Source organism: Lissotriton vulgaris, chromosome 3_1 (assembly GCF_964263255.1).
Source record: "Lissotriton vulgaris chromosome 3_1, aLisVul1.2, whole genome shotgun sequence".
NCBI lineage: Eukaryota > Metazoa > Chordata > Amphibia > Caudata > Salamandridae > Lissotriton > Lissotriton vulgaris.
Genome location: NC_141689.1, coordinates 1108746025 through 1108766107, shown reverse-complemented (window position 1 = coordinate 1108766107; position 20083 = coordinate 1108746025). Strand labels below are relative to the sequence as shown.

At 44.3% G+C, this 20083-nt stretch overlaps 1 protein-coding gene across 3 annotated transcripts in view; it reads left to right on the top strand.

The window, feature by feature from the left end:
* Nucleotides 1-20083, top strand: part of NFKB1 (nuclear factor kappa B subunit 1) — a 398216-nt gene that overhangs the window by 237642 nt on the left and 140491 nt on the right. For all 3 annotated transcript variants that reach the window (XM_086961580.1, XM_086961582.1, XM_086961581.1), the window contains exons 11-13: nt 4023-4161; nt 18076-18210; nt 19444-19533. In XM_086961580.1, coding sequence (XP_086817706.1) covers nt 4023-4161; nt 18076-18210; nt 19444-19533 — 364 coding nt within the window. The remainder of the gene's footprint in view (nt 1-4022; nt 4162-18075; nt 18211-19443; nt 19534-20083) is intronic.

The following is a 20083-nucleotide window of genomic DNA, read 5'->3' as shown; positions in this document are numbered from 1 at the left end:
AGATATTGTTTTCTGTGATTAAACAGTGACAAATGAATTTTTTAAGCGGCTCCTAAATATGGAGACCAACTCACAATGTATATATGACTATTGATCAATGATGTAAAAATTGATTACTGTTTATACACGTCACTCTTGTTCACTCAATTTCCTCACAGCACTTCCCTCCCTTCCCTATGTGGGCACTAGTACTTTGATGAAGCATAAGTAATTTTTAAAAAAATTGCATAACCATGAAATGGTTGATATAGGTACTTTGTGAATTAAAACATTGTAACCTCATCTGTTTGCTTCCTTTCTCAACTATTTATTCTATTCTCTATTGTATATAAATCACTCTTTCAAGTCCGGGACCCCTCTGTCCATAACATCGAGCCCTCCTAGAGCATCGCTCCACACTTCTCCATAGTGGGGCCCGGTCCCTTCCGCCACCAGCTCAGTGGGAAACCCCCGTGCCATTGAGACTTCACCACCATTGCCCCGTGAGCACCTCCCCAACAAAGCATGGCCCGGGTTAAAAGCACCTCACACCGAGAGCCCAAGAGCCAAGCAAGCCCAGATCACCCCAAGGACGCCGGCCCCACGAGCACATCAGAGAGATGTAAATCCTGTGTGATGCGCCACCCCACGGCGACTGCAGGTAACCCCTGTGTGAAAATATGCAAAAGCTGGAGCAGCAACATGAGGAGCGCGGCGGCTGGCATCCCGGATTGAGAGCGCGTTAGGCAGAGGGCGGGGGCCGGGTGATATGAACACACTGGGAGGCGGATGCAGTCCTGGGGGTAGGGGACGTTTATGTGTTCGGATGCAGCGCAGACTTTTCCCGAAGGTGTCAAAGGCTTCACAATAGGAACAGAAATAATACATGGGGAGAACATTACAAGTGAACAATTACAAAAGCAAAAGTTAAGTTAGATGAGGCAAAAGTGACAATTATGAGACGCAGTTCTCGGACACCTTCCAATGAGGGTGAGAAGGATACTACAAGGACTGGGCAAATGAAGTGCCAGTCAAATGTAACAACAGTAAATTGGTTACTCACACAAGATTCCGCACATTTACAGCAGCTGACTGGAAAAGTAGGTCGACAATATTAAATAAATACAAAATGGGGTGGGCGAAGGGGGTGCTGTTCTGCTCACGGCGAAAAATGGCCTGCCGTTCTTTATTCCAACATTGGTGCCCAGTTCTTTCTACCAGGTTCTATGAAAGCGCCATATTTGACATATAGCGTACATGTTAACGTCTTTCCAAGTAAGTGTTGTGGGAAGACTTTAAACCTGTCCTGGTTTTTCGGCCTTCAGCTACATGGATGCTGGGACTTGTAGTTACGCTAAAACACACTGTATATGTGTCCTACAAGCCCAAGATTGTAATGTCGCTGGTTCAGAAGCCCGGACGGCAGCAAGTCACAGCTTTGTTATTACCTTTAGTACCTCTGACATTTTGCAACGCGAAAGTGTCTGGTACGACAGCACAAAAGAAATGCATGCGCAACAAATGCACCTGCAATATCGGTGTATGGCATTACCTCGTTCCTCTCGCTTATTTCCATTACGCAGTGAGACCCTTGTGCCTCGTAGACACACCCATAAAAAAATGTTATGCCCCCTTCACATCCCCTGTTCTTTTGTGTCCGGTGGTTTTAATTAGAGCTGGTTCTTAATTTTATCGGCTCCTTTTCTCCTGCAACATTTTCTCCCGGCCTGGAACTTTAATTATTCTGCCTGCATGCATTCCTCTCCTGTGTGCTTTTTTGGGCCGAACGGAGTACACGGAGCAGTGCTCCGATTCTGGTGCGGAAAAAAGTTCGGGAAACGGCTGGACTGCGAGGCCTGACCCAGAGGGACTTCTCTGGCTATGGAGCTTCCTGGGGGCATCTGGGCTCTTCAGAGTGGTGCTCTGTCTGTTGCTCTGACAGGATGGCGCAGGTAATTAGTCGCACACACGTCCAGCAATTGCTGTTAAAAAGGAAAACCCCAGTCTGGATCCGGGTCCTGGAGGGAAGCACTTCCGGGTCGCCGCGGGCAGCGCGGCGGCCCCTTCAGGTCACTGCAGACGGTCAGAGCGCTTTCACAATAGGAACAGAAATGATCCATGAGAAGTGATGTGTCAGGGTTAATTAAGACACGGACACGTGTTACGTTTTAGATAAGTATTATTACAAAGGCCCGCAAGCGGTGCCGGAGAATGAACAGCTGGGGCAGGAATGCTCTAGGTCAATTACAGCAATGCTATTCATGAGGGAACGGTGATGTAATTGATTATTAGCCAATTCGAAGAAACCATAGAGTTACATGAGGGAAAGTATGAAGAACAACTAGAATGGTAACCCGGGTACAGGTATACAACAAGAAGATTACGATAGGAGTGAACACGTTACAAAAGCAGACGTTAAGTTACATGAGGCAAAAGTGACATTTGTGAGCAAACAAAATACAAGAGGTAGCAAAAGGTACATTACAGGAGGAATAGACTGGGACCTCGGCGAGAGGGAGAGTGTAACGGCCACCACTAGAAAAGGGGCGGTGCTTAAAAAAAAGAGAGAAAAACGCCCCCGAATCGCGTCAAGGCAGGGCCTGAACTGAGTGACGCCCCTCTCCTCCAATGGCTGGCCAGCATTTACGAGGCCAGCCAATGGAAAAGAGGGGCGAGTTCAAGCCCCCATACTGCAAAAACATAAAATCTGTGACTCCGCCCACTGCGTGGGACGCTAGTCCGAGACCTAAAAAGCATTGGCAAAGCTATTAGGTCTGTTCTTGTTATGATAATGCTTTTAGTATGTACCAGTTTTATTGGTCTGCATTGCATACACGCATACTTTTTATTGCTTTAAAGCCAAGCCTTTTTGTTTGGTTGATCAGGGGAAAAAGTGCAAGGTTTGCTTGCCACATAGAATTCTCATTGGAGATAAAGTGAATGAGACAGTGTGACGATTGATGTTCAATAGTTCCTCATGCATTCCATCCGAGGTGGAAGGATGCACCCAAACAGCCATTCGAAAGAAGGGGAGAGCAATACTCCTGTGGGCTGATCCAAGATGTGAGTCACAATGTGTCCGGCCAACAATGGATGGCTCCCGAGTAGAATAAGTCAATAGCTGAAGAAAAACGATCCTGAGCGACTTGGAGTATGGACAGTGTGCCTTATGTTAGCCATGGTTGGTGCAAGTGCCACTGCACGTCAAGCCTAGAAACTGTGGGATAGGGTTCAATGTGGGATCGTGTTTATAGGTGGGGATGGGTGGAGGTCTAAGAGAGAAAGAAGGCTCAAGCCTTTTGGACTTCCTGCTCAGGTGCAAGATTCGAGGTGCGAGCTTGGTGTAAGAAATTATGCTGTTCTAAGTCTTGATGCTTGACTTCGGATCATTTCCTTGGTGTAGCTCATTATTTAAAGTCTCATACTCATGCTGCAGCAAGGCTAGTATTGAACGCCCCTCCAAGAACGCCTTCGAAACCCCTCCTGGATAAATTACATTGGCTCTCAGTCCATAAGAGGATCAATTTTAAGACTTGTTGCCTGATCCACAAGAGCCTACATGGATGTGGGCCTTCCTATTGGAAGGGTAAATTCATCCCATATAATCCTACCCGATCTCTCAGGTCAAGCAGCCAACTTTTATTGAGAGTACCAACCACAAAGAAGGTCAGGCAAGGGGGCAAAGCTTTATCGGTTGTCGGACCCACCTGGTGGAATAAACTTCCTCTTGAGCTTAGGCAATGTCCAGAACATTTAAAATTTAGAAAAAAACTTAAAACATTTTTATTTCAGACTTAGTCTATGAACCTATGTCCATACTGAACTGAACTATATGCTAAACTGATGATGCTAGTCTTTTTCTTTCTCTCTCTCTCTTTTTTTCTCCTGTGCGCAGAGATACTCTGTATAGAGTCGATTCTAACGTGTTACAAACCTATAAAATGGCCAGGAGCTTGCCACCATCTGCGCTTTCTTAACAGAAGGTAGGCGAGCAGCACCTTAATCCATCCTCTTAGAAGCGTTTGTTCTTGCTTTCATTTCAGTTTGCGATCGTCTTCAAAACACCCAAATACAGAGATGTCAATATCACAAAACCTGCGTCTGTGTTTGTGCAACTGCGAAGAAAGTCTGACCTGGAAACAAGTGATCCAAAACCCTTTCTGTATTATCCAGAAATCAAAGGTAAGTCAGCCTTGCTGAGAGTCGGACTGGGCTTCGAGTTGCAGATCTGCAGGGACTTTTCTATGGGTGATTTTTTACTGTCTGGGCTGTTTCAGCTCACGAAAAAAGACTTAGATCAGAATACTACTGGATTCGGAAGATGGGCAGTCTACAGCCTCAAGGATTAAATGATAGGATCGAATTATCATGTTTTCTGTAACTACTAGTTGAGAATGTTTCTTTGATTCTGCACACCATTCATTCACATTATCCCATACCAAGATGGCCGACACCGCGATATTTTTGATGTACTTTTTTTCATGTGCTGAACTATATTTGCAGAGAATTTAGATGTCAATATGACATTTGTATTTTAATTTTTAATTTTTATTTAAGTTTCATGTATAGTAATTTGTGAGATTGTGCACATTTGTTCATTGTTTATTTTTTCACTTTTATTTAATTTTTTCGTTTTATGGCTTCGATATACAATCATGACTTTCGTTACTCTATGCGGTTACACAGTAATATTGTGACCACTGCATTTACAATTTTAGATGCTAACAGTCGATTTCCTACGTTTAAAACTGGTTGCGATCACGTGACCCCCGTAATCCAATTAACGCATTGTTTTAAGGCTAACACACGCAGTAAACTATTAGCGTGTTTACGATTGGTCGAACGAAGATGTTTGTGTGGAACTGCACTTCCGTAAGTACAAACAATCATGATCAAGTTGCAAGCTACGTTATATTTTGTTTTGAAATAACTTCAGGAGGAATTGTAATGTGCACACGTTAAAGACTTGAATAGAACGTTAAGAATAGCGCAGGGTGTCGACATTTATTTTATTGTATTGGATTCACTCGTAGTTTTGATGAAAGACTCTTGCCGCTTTAGTCTTTTCGTTTAGGCTATCGAGATAACATATGCAATCTGATTTAGCGATCACAACAGGGTAGATAACAATTCATTTCTAATGTATATGTGCATATTTTAGGTTATTTGTTTATATCGATTGATTTTATTTACGAGGTTGGCTCAAAAATTCCTTGTTTTCTCCAGGTACAGACCCCTGAGGAAGGGTCCCTGACCCGAAATGCATTGGGTTCATAGGAAGTGATGAAATATAATTGATTTACCAAATCATGGAGTTTATATTATGATTGAAAAATAAATAACGAAAACTGATGAACATTGGATATATTTTCTTGTGAATGATTTAAGAAAGAAATAATTTGCGGAGGACCTAACGGTCTAAGTTGAAGAGTGCACACGACCACCTAAGGTGGAATTCTTCAACTTTTCTAACAAATATTACATACTAAGGCATATTGCATATTAAGACTTGTCTGTCTTTAATCTAGTCGTCATCAGTAGCTAATTCTAACATAAGGCGATAAATAACACATACACATTTCACTTTCTCATTTTACAAAAAACAATTCAATAATCTGCAGCCTTGTGTGAAAGTGAGCACACCCCACAATCAAGGAGCGTGTGCAGCACTCTTTAGCAGCAGTAATTTAAAGTACACGTTTCCTGTAAGACTCTCACATTACCTGGGAGGATTCCTGTCACACATACCAATCTGTTTAAGCTTGGTCATATTTGAAGGCATTAATGTATGCACATCTGTCTTTAGTTCCCACCACAGCCTGTCAGTGGAGTTGAGATCTGAACTATTACCTGGCCATTCCAAAGTCCTGAATCTTTTCAACCACTGCATCATAGCTTCATTGGTGTGTTTTAGAACAGTGTCTTGTTGCATGATCCACTTGTGACGAAGCTTTAGCTGTTGAACAGATGGTCTCACATGTTTCTATGGAATGGGCCTGTGTAGAGTAATTCATGGTGGGCTCAATGATTGTGAGTGTTCCAGGTACTGCTTCTCCAAAAGAAGCTCAAATCATCACCTCTCCAGCCCCATGCTTGATGGTTGGTGAGAAACTCATAGTGATAGGTGGGGTTTGGTTTTCAGCAACTTTGTTGTTGTGCATTCCAGCCAAATCTACTTTTAGTACTCTGACAACATTTTTCCAGACGTCTTGTGTTTCCTTCAGATGCTGTTTTACAAACATTAGCTGTGCACTAATAGTGTGTTTGGAGAAAAGGGATAATTGCCGAAACATTAACTCTAACATGTTCTGGGAGTACACAAAAGTGTTGTGCTCGCTGTGCGCATCATTTGATCTGATCTTTGGGATAATTTGCTGGGGCCGCTCCATTCTCAGATGATTGGCAACCACTTTGTATATTCTCTGTTTGCAAATACTCTTTCTGACTAGACTTCATTTTGTTTGGAAATGGCTTTATAACCGTATACAGTAGGATGAGCAGCAACAATTCTTTCTCTGAGATCGAAATCAATCTAGCCATAATGTCTTACTCCAACGCAAATGTCCAAGACAAAAACAACTCCCAAAGTTTCTGATTTTATGTACGAATGGTTGAACGTCTTGATGGCCAAGAAATCATGTGTAGTTGTTTGACAACTCCTGATTCTAATTACCTCCGTTGAGTGGTATGGAAGCACCAAGGGTGCACCTACCTTTTCACTCAATGCCTCTGAATGTTGGCTGATGCCTTTGCTCAATAAATATTGACAAAGTGAAATATGTCTGTTTTTTACACATAGTTAGGACTAGTTGAAGACTAGATGAACATTAGATAGTTTACAACGTTAAACCGTAGAATCCTTTGGGGATGTACTTATGTACTGTATGCCTCACAGAAGTATTTGTAGTCATTGAAATCTGAACCAAATGCATCCTAAGAATTATTTTTGTTCCCTTATTTTTTCTAATAGGCCATTTTGTTATTATTCAATTTGGTGTAGCAAGAAGGTTTTTTTGGTTACTTTAAAGCACAAACATAACTTGCTATGGGTATTTTTTCTCCATATCAACACCTCTTACTGTTACACAAAGGTACTCATTTTGAAATGCAATGACTTCACCTGTGATGTCTATACCCATTTTTCTACTGCATAGTCTTAAATCCTTGGATCAATTTGTTAGCTAATAACTTTTCGTGTGGTTTTTAGGTCTCGCCTAGAAATGCAGCGCCATGTGCTGCTCGCGTAGGCGAGATCTATTGTTGCCGACTTGCTTAGCATGTGGGACAGGATAGGTGCACACGCGTAAAAGACATGAGCTGTGCATGCGTACGGCTTGCGGTGTTATTACAACTCCTGCTAGCACCATACGCAAGCACATCTCTTGTCTGTGCGCGCAGCACTTACGTGAACATGTGTGGTTAGTGTGTAAGTAAACAATCCCCAGCTCTCCTTGCACACCCTCCAGTGTCAGCCAGCCATGCGCCATCTGCCAACAGCTACTGTCTCCCCGCATTCCTTACCGTCGTTCCGCCATGCTTCATCGTGATGCCCGGCAGCGTGTCCCCAGAGCTCACAGGGTTCTCAGTGTACCTCTCAGCCCAGGCGGCCGCCGTCACGCTGGCCGTGCTTCCGTAGGAGCGTGTCAGGCTCAAGGGGAGTTCAGCCTCCGATTCACACTCGGAGCCTCAGCGCAGAGAGACGGCGTGTCTTCTCCGGCTATCCTCAGCGTGTGCCGGGACAGCCAATGTGCACGCTCACGGCGTGTCGTGCACTCCCACCACGCTTTCAGTTTCGCGCGCTGAGACAATGCCCCCGCTGCATTCCTGACGGCTTCATGGGCTAAATATTTTACAGTACCAGGAGGGAAGCAGTGTTAAGGTTTGATCCCTGTGTTTTTTATTGTTAACTTTACTCTAAGCGCCCTTTCTGTTGCTGTCCTGTTGCCGCCCCCCTCCCATGTCCACATTCCTTTTCTATTCAGTGCAAGCAGTATTAGTGTTTGATCCTTCTGTTTGTTTTGTTTTTTTGCTTTATAACTTTAATCTAAGCGCCGCACCACTTCAGGGACAACGCACTTGTTTAATATACTTTTGCAAGTGTGAGTCTCTCTTCTGTTGTGTTTTGACCCACCCCCTCCCACTCTCCGATGTGTGTTCAACCCTCCCAACTCCCTACTTTGTTTTAAACCCCAACCACCCTCCTGTTCTCCGTTATGTTTTTAAACATCCCCTCCTGCTCTCCATAGTGATTTTAAACCCCCCAAGCCCCCTCCCCTCTCTGTAATGTATGCAAACACCCCCACCCCACTAATGCTCTCCTTTTTACTTTCAAACAAGATGAAATGTACATTCGAGCTGTGTTTTCCCTAGTGGGCGTCTTCCGCATTAATACTGGACAATATTATGAAGTGTCTGTTAAAGTTGCATTTTTAACAATGAGTGCCTCTAATATTTGTACCTGGGACTCTGATGACACTCAAGCATTCACCCGGAGCCAGAGCAGCTGAACTCTCCATTAATTCTTACAGTTTGAAACAGCACTTCGGAACTTGTTTTAATATATTTTGACTCACCCTGTCGTGTGAAAGAATAACATCGTTGGTTCTCGTCCCTCGGCTGCCCCTTTACTTAACATGCTGCTCATTAGCTATGTTGGTTAACGTTCTCATAAAATTCAACAGTAAATTAAAACCTGTGCCTGCAATATGTTTTGAAATGTGCGGCAGAGCAAACTAAACATTTGGCATACCACAAGAGAAGGAAACCACCTCAGGCGTCAGTCTGAAGGCCGGGCTAACCAGAAAACATCATGTTTTAAGGGAAGACAAAGCCCATTCCTCGCAGTGCGGTCTGACACGGGACTGGAGCCACCGAGCCCAAGAATGCCGGATATGTTTACATCGTTAAAGGACAAATATGTGTATGCCTAAGGTAACAGGTGCACCGCGTGCCGCAGCGGAGTTCGGCGCGCGACAGGAGCTGCTTTACAAACAGCTCATATACGCACATGCAGCTGCTCTAAGACGTTAGCATGGTATTAGTGGAATGTCCATACCGTAGTTGGCCTTTCTGCAGAATTACCAGTTATGTGTAGAACTTCAATTAGAATTCTCATTTTAATTGTTATTACTATTAAAATAGTAATAATGAAACTAGAGAGGTGATCCCACTGTCCAAGGGAACAGGGCACTGGTAACCAGCATAACAAGCATTTGCAATGCAATAGGTCTCACATTTACGCAAGTTTGAGCTATTGACATTGCAAATAACAATGCCTTTTATATTAGTTTTTGTTTTAAAAACATAAATAAAAGGCATTGTCATTTACAATGTCAATAGCTTTAACTCGTGTAACTGCGAGACCTATTGCATTGCAAATACTTGTTATTCTACTTCTACAGATTGCTTCAGTGAATGGCTGTGAATGTCTTTTGGTGAAATGTATGTATGTATGTATGTACTTTATTCGATAAAATGTTATCATAAAAGTGTACACATCCTTTACAGTATAAAAAGAACCACCAATCCATTCTTACATACAATTGTGCGTTAAAAATACAAAAGTATTACTTTAAAAATAGTATATACAATAAAAACAGAAATTAAAAATCACATAAAAGCAGCATAGCATAATCCATATAAAATCATCTATGGGGGAGATTGCTTTATCCTACGCAGGCGAGTCTGCCAGGCGCTGCCCAGGAATTTTGCTACCCCACAGCCATAACTAGGAAAGACGTATCGGTGGTGAAAACATGCAAGGCCATCTTATGACACCTAAGGCCTAGCTCCTTACATATTGGTTTTAACCATGTCTTCCTTGCACCCCTATATGCTGGGCATGCAAAGAGGAGATGAGCCACGGACTCCTTAGGCGCTGCACACCCAGGGCAGGATATTACCGGGGAACTTGGCTTTTTCCACCCTGCAGTAATTTCATTCACCAGGAGGGTCCCGAACCTTAGTTTTAAATAAAGTGATCTGTCCAGGGGTTTTTGTATAAAGTCAAGGAACGGTTTGAGTTTCCTTACGGGTTTAAACTCTAGGAACCGCTCTGTAAGGGTACCCCTTTTGCCTCTACACAAGTCCTCCTCCTGTATCCAGTCCCAATATAGTTTCTTCATTACTTGCTTTGGGGGTGGAGTTTGGCTAGCCCATATTTCATTCAAACCTAGTTTTAAAACCAGCTGTCTAAGGTTACTCAGCCACTTAATCTTATTACCCGAGTTGAGTAAGATTAGTTCATCCAAGACAGCCGCATAGTGTAACTGTTTATCACAAGCTGCTGATCAAAAGATTGAGGTAAGCCCCGAGCTAATCATAACTGGAAGATATAATTTGCAGAGTAAAGATATGGATGACAGAGCTAAACTGTTTTTTTATGGGATTCTCCTAGCCTGGAGGGAGATTTGTAAATTATGGGTGTCTCCCCTATCTCCAACGATTTTGGATTGGGTACGAGCCATGAGACATACTGCTAAAATAGATACACTGAAGAAGCGTAAATTTTGGACACTATTTTTGACACACTTTGGGTGAGGGAGGGAATTTAGGGTAGGGTGAAGGCGACATACCAATAATAATCCAATGATTAAGGTCTTGGCCTATCTCACCGGCGGTTTCTTTTTCCTCATTGTCAGGAAATGGAATTGACAAGGCAGTAGTGTCTACTTTTGAACTTGGGCCGGTGTGCACAAAAGAAGCCATGTTCGAAGTAGCATTGCATGTGCCGTTGTTTACAAAGCTGGTATATGAGTTAAAAGCCCATGGGCGGTATCGTATGGTTAGAAATAGGTGGCGAAAAGGCTAATGAGGATATAAAAAAAAGAAAGAAAGGAAAAAAAAAAGACAGCCGCATAGTTTGAAAGTTCTGGGGTCCTTCTAAGACGTACCCAGAAGAGTAGCGGGCGCTGACAAATTATGTCTTTCAGAGAGCGTCTACCCATATCTTGCCGTAGGGGTATTACCGGAGTAGAGATGGGGAGTGAAACCAATTCTCTCAGGAACTTATTTTCTGATGTCTCTAGCTCGGTTGCATTCTTGAACCCCCACAGTTCAGATCCATAGACTGCCAAAGGCAGCGCTTGACCTTCATACACCGCGAGAGCCGGGGCTACAGGTTTTCTCATAGACTCTCGCTGTTCCCGTAGGATCGCTCCTGAAACTCGTTTGTGATTTAAAAGCATTTTAGCCAAATGATCCTTCCAAGTCATCCTACTATTAACCCTTACCCCCAAATAGTCGAATGAGTCTACCAGCTCCAGTGGGGTACCATTAAGGGAGGCATTGTTCTTAAATCTTTTTGAAGGCGAGATGGCCATAAGCTTCGTCTTGGTAGTGTTGATAGTTAGTAAGACCTCTATCCTCACAAAACGAGCTAAAGCGATCCAACAGCTTTTGGAGTCCGGAGGGGGTTTTAGAAATCAGGATGGTGTCATCCACAAAGAGCACGGTGGGTGTTTTTTCCCCCGCCAGGGATGGGGCATCGGCTGAGTCCTCCCTCAGATGGTCCACCACCCCATTCACAAAGAGGGAGAACAAAGTCGGCGCCATTGCACATCCCTGGCGGACTCCTCTCCTCACGGCCACCCTCTCTGTCAACTGGCCCTGAGTACCCCATCTAATCCTTGCATAATTCCCCTCATGTAATTTCTTGATAAATTCAAGAAGGGTGATGGGAAGGCCCATCTTTTGTAATACATTCCATAATCTAGAGCGTGGCACTAGATCAAAGGCTGTTTTAAGGTCTATAAACGGCAAGTACAGGCTGCCATTCCCGATGGTCACGGCCTTCCAATAAATAGCGAAGAATCGGAAGACCTGATCCATCGTGCCCACCTTCTGCCTAAATCCCGCTTGAAAATAAGAAAGGATATTCTCCTCTTCTATCCAAGACCCTACCCTAGAGATAATGACCCTGCCAACCACCTTCTGGACCACGTCTATCAGACTGATAGATCTGTAGTTGGCAGGGTCATCTCTCGCCCCCTTTTTGTACACGGTTACCTCCTCCGCCTCCTTCCAAGAGTCCGAAAGTGGATGGCCCCTTGAAATCAGGTTCATTATTAGGGCGATGAGGTTTGCCCAGGTTGCAGGGTCATTTAAGAGGAGATCCCCAGGTAGCCCGTCGGGACCTGCCGCCATTCCCGGGGACAGATGTTTGATAGCCGTTTTTACCTCGGTAGTGGAAAAGGGGGCTTCGAGAACCATAAGGACTCTACCATCACTATCCAATACTAAGTGTGGAGGGCATGGCTCCACTGCACCACAGTACAGATCATAAAAATGTGAGTGCCATTGTTGTTCCGTTATGTGATTAGTGATGGGTTCCGATCTCCCTCTCCTGGCTTCATTGATTAAATCCCAGAATAGGAAGGAGTTCTTCCTCTGGGATGCGGATTTAAGATCCTGCCAGTGTTGTTCTTCCCATTCGCGTTTAGCTAACACTAATGACCTAGCATAATCCTTTCTAGCCGTTCTAACTAGTGAAGGATTCTTTTTTTGAGTAAGGCTGCTGTTAGCGCCTTCCTTCTGCCTCTACAGTGAGCCGTATACCAGGGGTTGCTTGATTTTACCTGGGACTGATTCCGTCTGCCACTACTACCCTGTATAATGAAATATTGGCCCACTTTCACTATTGCGTTTTTATAAACTACGGGGAAGGAAAGGCCCTGAGAACTTTCTGTTATCGCTGCAATTTGCTCTAGGTCTGCAATCGTCTATGCTAAGTGCTCGCTAATCTTGCTTAGGTTCCCTTCCTGGGATTGAACCCTATCCCATTTCAGCTGACGGTTGGAATTGAAAGGAACAACCTCCTTAGTTTGCATTAAAGGGGCTTTGGTTCTGTTATCATTTTTTGTGTCCCACCATAACTTCATGCACAAGGGGTTATGATCACTATCCTGCGACGGTTTTACCTCCATAACAATTAAATCTCACCACAGGTTGATGTCTAATAAAATGTAATCTATTTGTGACGGACCATTAAGCCTATTAAAGGTATTTGCCCCATCTGGATCAGATCTTTTCCTGTCATTTAGCGCTCTCAGGTTATGTTCCAGGGTCAGGGCATTGATCTGAATTGCCCTCGGGACCATTTTCTAATAGGTGCTAACGTCAAAGCAGGTATGGACCATCTAGTATCTTCCTCCTCTATTCCCATGCAATCTTCCCTACTCAGAGGTTCAAAGGTGCAATTAAAATCAAATCATCTCCTATGATGGTTTTAGAAAGCGGGGAACTGTTCGCTATTTCTACCTCTAGGGCTGCTATTGTGTTAGACATTTGGGCCCCAGCGAACCCTCTTGCATAGACATTATATAGGTCTATCTTGCCGTCCTTATCTTGCCCTTGGATTGACAGATGTAGAATGTCCTCAGTCAACGATTTGTGGTCGGTGATGTCCCAGTTTAATGCAATCTTGATCCAGACATGGAGGCCCCCTGCTGGTCTACCCTTCCCAGAGCTTGTTGCGGGGGAGTAAAAAGTAGAATACCCAGATTTGTATATAGGGAACATGCTCCATGTCTCTTGGAACATGCAGATGTCAAATTTGTCAATGAAGTTATTCCAATCAGGTATGACCAATTTTTTTTGTAGCCCCGCGATGTTCCAAGAGAGCAATTGTATCACCTTCTGGTTCATTACCGGGACAGCTGTTATGACTCCCTTATTCCTATTCCTCCCGCCAGGGATTAGCTCTGTACCATCTGCACTAGTATTTAATAGCTTCTGCGGGATGCTACTGTCACCAATACCCACCGATAGCCCTGTTAACATACTCAGACTACTACATACTTGGGGTAAGGAACTCTGCCACACAGGGCGTCAATCAACCAGTTCCAGCATGCTATACCTATTCCTTTGTGGGAATTGTGAAAGTAAGGGGGGATACGGCTCCCAAGATGTTATTCCCTGTTGAGTTTTTGGTGGTAAAATGTTCTGGACCACCTCCTGTCTCATACCTCTATTCTGTCCAAAACTCCGATGGGGGGTGGGGTAGAAATATGATAAGTGCAGGGAGAAAATTTGGGTGTTTGCCCAAGATGGCGACCTGCTGCAGATTTATTCTACTGCACGGGTGCTCCTAAAATTGATCACAACACAGTTTCCTGCGATAGTTTTAGGCCCAGTCCCAATCCAGTCTACCCTTCTTACACAGAGTATTTCGCCAGAAGTGTTAGAAGGGAGAGGCCTATTTGAGTTAAGCCATTGTATGCATTCGTTTTTTAATTCAAAGTGGTCCTCACTTTTTCCCTGACTTAATGGGGGGACCCCAACAAGGACCACAAAATACGGTATGGACTCTGGAGGGAGATCAAGGGTGGGCAAAACTGATAGAATCCCCTCCTACAAACAATTTCTACTAGCTCGGGATTGTCGGTTAGATAAGTACGGTCTGTTTTCAGCGGACCGCCTTGGAACGGTGCTTTTTCCAACATCTACTATTCCCGCCCTAGGCGGAGGTAAAACAGTCAGGGGTAGAATTTGCAACTACCTGAGCCGGTACAGCTGGTATATTCTTACCGACTGGTGGAATTTTAGGGTTGGAAATAAGAATGGGCTTAACAGTGATAGGATTCCCTGATGGACTGATCAGCTGTAGTCTCCCTAGGCCTGAATTATTAATCGTAGAGATCAATCTATCAAGCCTAGATGTCAATGGTTTAAAGTGGGAGACAATGATCTGTTCTATGTGAGCTTCAAAATCAGATAAGAGGTGTGTGACCCAAACAGGAGTTCCCAGAGTGTGCGGAGAAGGGCCAGCAGCAACCTGCACACCATCAGTCGGAGTTGTAATTCTATTAGCTAGTTTTTTATTGTTCCCTTTCTTACTCCTCAAGCGGGATTTAGGAGCTTTTCTGGCTACAGAATGGGGAGGGGAGTTAGCAACCTCTGGGATGTCAATTACATCATGTCGAATTTGTGCACAGGGCAACTCCGCAAAAGAGCACATTAGGGAAGAACTGAAGTCAGGGGGATTAACAGTGACAGCAGAAAAATCCCCAACAGACTACAGAGGGGGAATAGCCGGAGTAATAGATAGTCGCCTCTCCGTATTCTCTATTGCAGATGCCACAACCCCAATCGTCTTCTGTAGCATCTTGTCGATGGCAGTGAGGCTTGGGAGAGGTTGTGCCGTGGCAGCCTGGTGCCTAGTCCTGGGGCCAGAGGAAGCAGGCTTGGAAATGTTGCCCTTATCGCTCATTGGTACAATAATATTGGAAGGACCCACAATGCACTATGCTTATTACTTCCACCCCACAATATTCACAAAGGTCTTAGAACAAAAATGATTTTTTGGAATTAGCAGTCCTACTGCAAAATTATGGAATGATTAAATCAATTGTCCAAGATGTAGTGGATTTAAAAGTACCTTTGAGTATGAAATATTTCCATGAGAAGGTGGCAGGATGTTAAGGGGGTGGCCCAGCCCAGCCTCCTTCGGCCTCTGACGGGCCCGCCCTTGGCCCGGGCTTCACCCGGCTCGTCCCGCGCGCGTTCCTGCAATGCGGGAGCTGCGCTGTAATTTAAGGCGCCTCCGGGCGCGGAAATTGCAGCTGCGGCTTCCGCCTCAAAGGAGCCTGGGACCCATAGTCCTCCTCCTCCTCCTCTCGGCGACCGCAGGTGTAAAGGGGCGGCGGCGGCGGGAGAGGGGATCTAAAAGCCCAACTTCCCCGAAGCAAGGCTGGCAAAACGAGGTGACTGGAAGCCCTTCTCAAGTTCCAAATACAAAAAGACACCCCTTCGAGTTACTGTTCCCAGCAGTCACGGCTCCTTCACCCCACTGCTTGCAATCCACGACGTCTCACACCAAGTGCCCTACCTCTCCAACACAATCGGCAACTCGGGCCGTTTTCCCCTCCTCCACCTACAGCGACGGCCCGGATAAAATGCTTCCCCTGCGTGCTCCACCGTTGAATTCCCTCCGGCGGCTGCAGTGTATCCCAGACTGCTTCAGCCGCGCTCAAGTCCTCGCGGCGGGAGCCGCAAAATACAAGCGGCTACAGCCACATTCCAATCCTCGCGGCGGGAGTCGCGAAAACATAAGCTGCTACAGCCGCGTTCCAATCCTCGCGGCAGTAGCCGCGAAACACAAGTGGCAACGGCCGCGTTCCAATCCTCGCGGCGGGAGCCGCGAAACACAAGTGGCAACGGCCGCGTTACAGTCCTCCTGTAAGCTCCTAGAGCACTAATTCATTGAGAAATCAGGGCGAAAAAAGAAAATTTGAACTGGACCCTTGGCTGCATTGTTTAACCTGAGCCTCGCTAGCGTCCTTCGCGAAGACTGCTTTGTCGGTGCCTAATTGACCCCACGGATCGCCTCTACGGCTCGGTGCGCGTGTCGGCGCACAGCGGGTGTCTTTTGTGAAAACTACATTGCCAGCATAGGACAGAATACTGGGTTCGCTGTGTCGAGTACATTCACCGCCGCTGGCCCAGAAAAGGAGTGAAGCGCTGTGTCAAATAAACCTCACCATCGCCGGCCCGGGAGCCTCGCCAGCACCAGTCCCAGCCAGTGTTGACGTCAGGGGAAAGCCGCGCTCAACATAGTAGGAGTAATGATTCATTCAACAGAGGTGTGAGGGGGTCCGTCAAAGAAGGAGGTATACATTCGTGTATGCCTAAGGTAACAGGTGCACCGCGTGCCGCAGCGGAGTTCGGCGCGCGACGGGAGCTGCTGTACAAACAGCTCACACACGGATAAACGCACATGCAGCTGCTCTAAGACGTTAGCATGGTATTAGTGGAATGTCCATACCGTAGTTGGCCTTTCTGCAGAATTACCTGTTGTGTAGAACTTCAATTAGAATTCTCATTTTAATTGGTGGTTTTAATAGTAATAATGAAACTAGAGAGGTGATCCCACTGTCCAAGGGAACAGGGCACTGGTAACCAGCATAACAAGCATTTGCAATGCAATAGGTCTCACATTTACGCAAGTTTGAGCTATTGACATTGCAAATAACAATGCCTTTTATATTAGTTTTTGTTTTAAAAACATAAATAAAAGGCATTGTCATTTACAATGTCAATAGCTTTAACTCGTGTAACTGCGAGACCTATTGCATTGCAAATACTTGTTATGCTACTTCTACAGATTGCTTCAGTGAATGGCTGTGAATGTCTTTTGGTGAAATGTGATTTGGGATTGCTTGTGTCTATGACTGTTGGATTCATTTCCTAACCACCAAGGCCACATTGAAAGATTGTGGGCGTCTTGCGCTGCTACCTGCTGTGCTTGCCAGAACTGGCTAAAGCAGATTCATCTCCCTTTCCCTTAGATCTAAAGATGCCGTTTGCTTATTACCTTTAGTATTGTGCCATCAGTTTCCTAGACACATATTTGCGAATGAGTTAAAATTCACTACTTACAGGTTATGATGCTTGCTGAACAGCATTTCCCTTTTTTCACTAAACATGGTAATAATACTGTAGACTGTGTAGTTACGTAAGTAATTCAATTAAATGGCATATTCTTAATCTCATCCCAAAAGCTTATAATATTAAGTCCAACATCAACTCACTCCCCTCATGATCAGAGTATAAATCACTTTTCCTCAGCAGATCTTTAGGCTTGTTGGAGTTGATCTTTCATCTTTGGTCAGATTGAGGGGGTAGTGAAATGTGTATTTTGACAATATGATATAGGTGTGAAATATTCATCTGTCATCTAAGAATGTCCCCATTCCTTGGCATTCCATCTTAGTTAAATAAATCACAGGTATCCTGATGAATTATTTGAAATAATTAATTTAGATTTGTACTTAAAAGTAGCTGTATTCTAGTGTAATAGATCTGCCGATCTTCATATTCAATCTGACTGCCTGGCTTCATTAGTGAGGTATTCTTAGAAGTTTAAATGTTGTATCTGTTTCCTGGAAGGAATGGCCTCTGGGACTAATCTCAGCTTGGGTGGGAGCAAGTTCCTGATTTTGGGGGAGCAAATTCCAGATTTTGTGGAAAGATTTGCTCAGTAATCGTCCTCTGAGGATTTTTCTTATGTTCATTTTTTGTGACCTCATTAATGCTAGGGGATTGACTGCTAATGTTCACATCCCCCTTATGTTTCTCTTGCTGCTTTACTTTATTCAGATAAGGAGGAAGTGCAGAGGAAGCGGCAGAAGGTGATACCCAACTTTTCAGACAGCTATGGAGGTGGCAGTACGGGCGCTGGAGGAAGCGGCATGTTTGGCAGCGGAGGAGGGGCTGGCGCCAGCGCTGGGGGTGGTAAGATCCAAAGATGTTTTGAGTCATGCGTCAACCATAAATGTCCTTGTATGACGACTCACTCCTTTCTTAGGTAGTATCCTGGAAAATGAGTAACCAAGTGAAGGGGAAATGAGATCCGACATGAGTACAGGATTTCACATGTGTTTTCAAACCACAGCTTTGGCAGGTAGCACAATCAGATCAATGAGTTTCTGCCATTCTGAACCATTGCCTCCCATCAAACCACCCAAACCCTGGTAGAGATTTAATAGGAACCCCATGTAAAAAAGAAAAAAGTATTTTCCTCACATGCCTTAACTTGCCCAGGACAGAAAAAGCGGTGTTTCAGTTTTCCCCATTCAGCCATTGATTAGTTTTCAAGTGTTTCCAATAGTTTACTAGTGCTTGGATGGGCTGTCCATCATTCACACTGCATTTCGTGGTTGATTACTTTGACTAATTTGTTTTCATGATTGGTTTTAGTGATATCATCAAGTTATCCCTTTATTACACTACAGCCACGGTGTGATGTTTGATGTATTTACTTTGCTGATAGGATGACATTTTAATAAGTAGCTAGTTAGTTATTTTTTTGTTCAGAAAGTTGCTGCCGGCTGGATGATGTTGCCTGTTATGATAGTTGTATGATAGTTGTATTCCCTGTTTGCCCTTGCACGTTCATTTCTTTTATTTGTTGTCATGACAAAGTGTTGAACATACAGCGTTATTTCTTTACAAAGTAAAGATATGGGTCCACACTGGCTTTCTAACTTACATTCTGTTTTCAAACATTCTATTAACAGTAACAAACATTGTAGCGGTTATAAGGCTCCACTTAGTGACTTACCACTTTTGCGTCTCCACTGCTGTGGTCCAGAGGACCAATTACTTTTATGTAGACACCAAACACTCATTACTCACTGATCTTTATTGCCAACCTGAATCAACATCTAAAGTGATAGAGCAAAAGGCTTTATGCCATATGTCAAAAACGCTGACCCCGACCGCATTCTCCTCCCCAGTATCAGTGATTTTCTGGTTGACCCAGATGAGACAGATGGTCACCCCGGGACACTGCTTCAGACTCATATCTGCATAACTTAGCTATAGCTTTGGACGACGCTTCGCATGTCCATCAGGATCTTTCATGGTAGTGGGATAAAACATTTTCTATTCTCACAAGGGGGGGTTATTTGTGTGTCTGTCACATCTGCATGGTATTAATTCTTTTTTGTTTTCATTTTCCTCTAGGATACGGTTTCCCTATGTACGGCTATTCTCATTATGGAGGGCTGAATTTTCACCCCAGCGCAACAAGCTCTAGTGCTGGAATGAAACATGGTAAAGCATACTGTATATTGTAGATGTAGATGTGGGGTACTTCATGTTTAGTGATTTGAAACAGTTGGTCTGGTCCCTTTGACAGGGAACACAAGTGCGTGTGGCACAAACCGTGTCTATCTAAAGCCTCAGTGGTCAGCTTACTAGAGACATCTTCTATACAGTGCACAGATACCCTAATGGGTATCTATGCAGCAATGATCTTAACTCTCTTGGAGCACATGTGCCTTAACATAAATCCTAGATGCATCACAGCACCGTCTTTTTAATATAAATGCTTTAGGGAAAGCCCTTTGTTTAAATCCATTGGAATGAACAGTGATGCAACATGCATTAATGAACCACACACAGTCAATTTAATATTGAAGAAAGCAATACATTTATTTCCAAAATACGCTCTAAAGTTTTTTCAATATAAGTCCTTTTTCCTGGGCTTCCCCGGAATGCCCTATGTCCATAAAAGTCAGAGCTCTAGGAGTCTGTTGCTTCCATCTGCCACCAGGCTGCCACTGCAGCAGGGTACAGATCCAACAGGCCGGTACCAGAAATG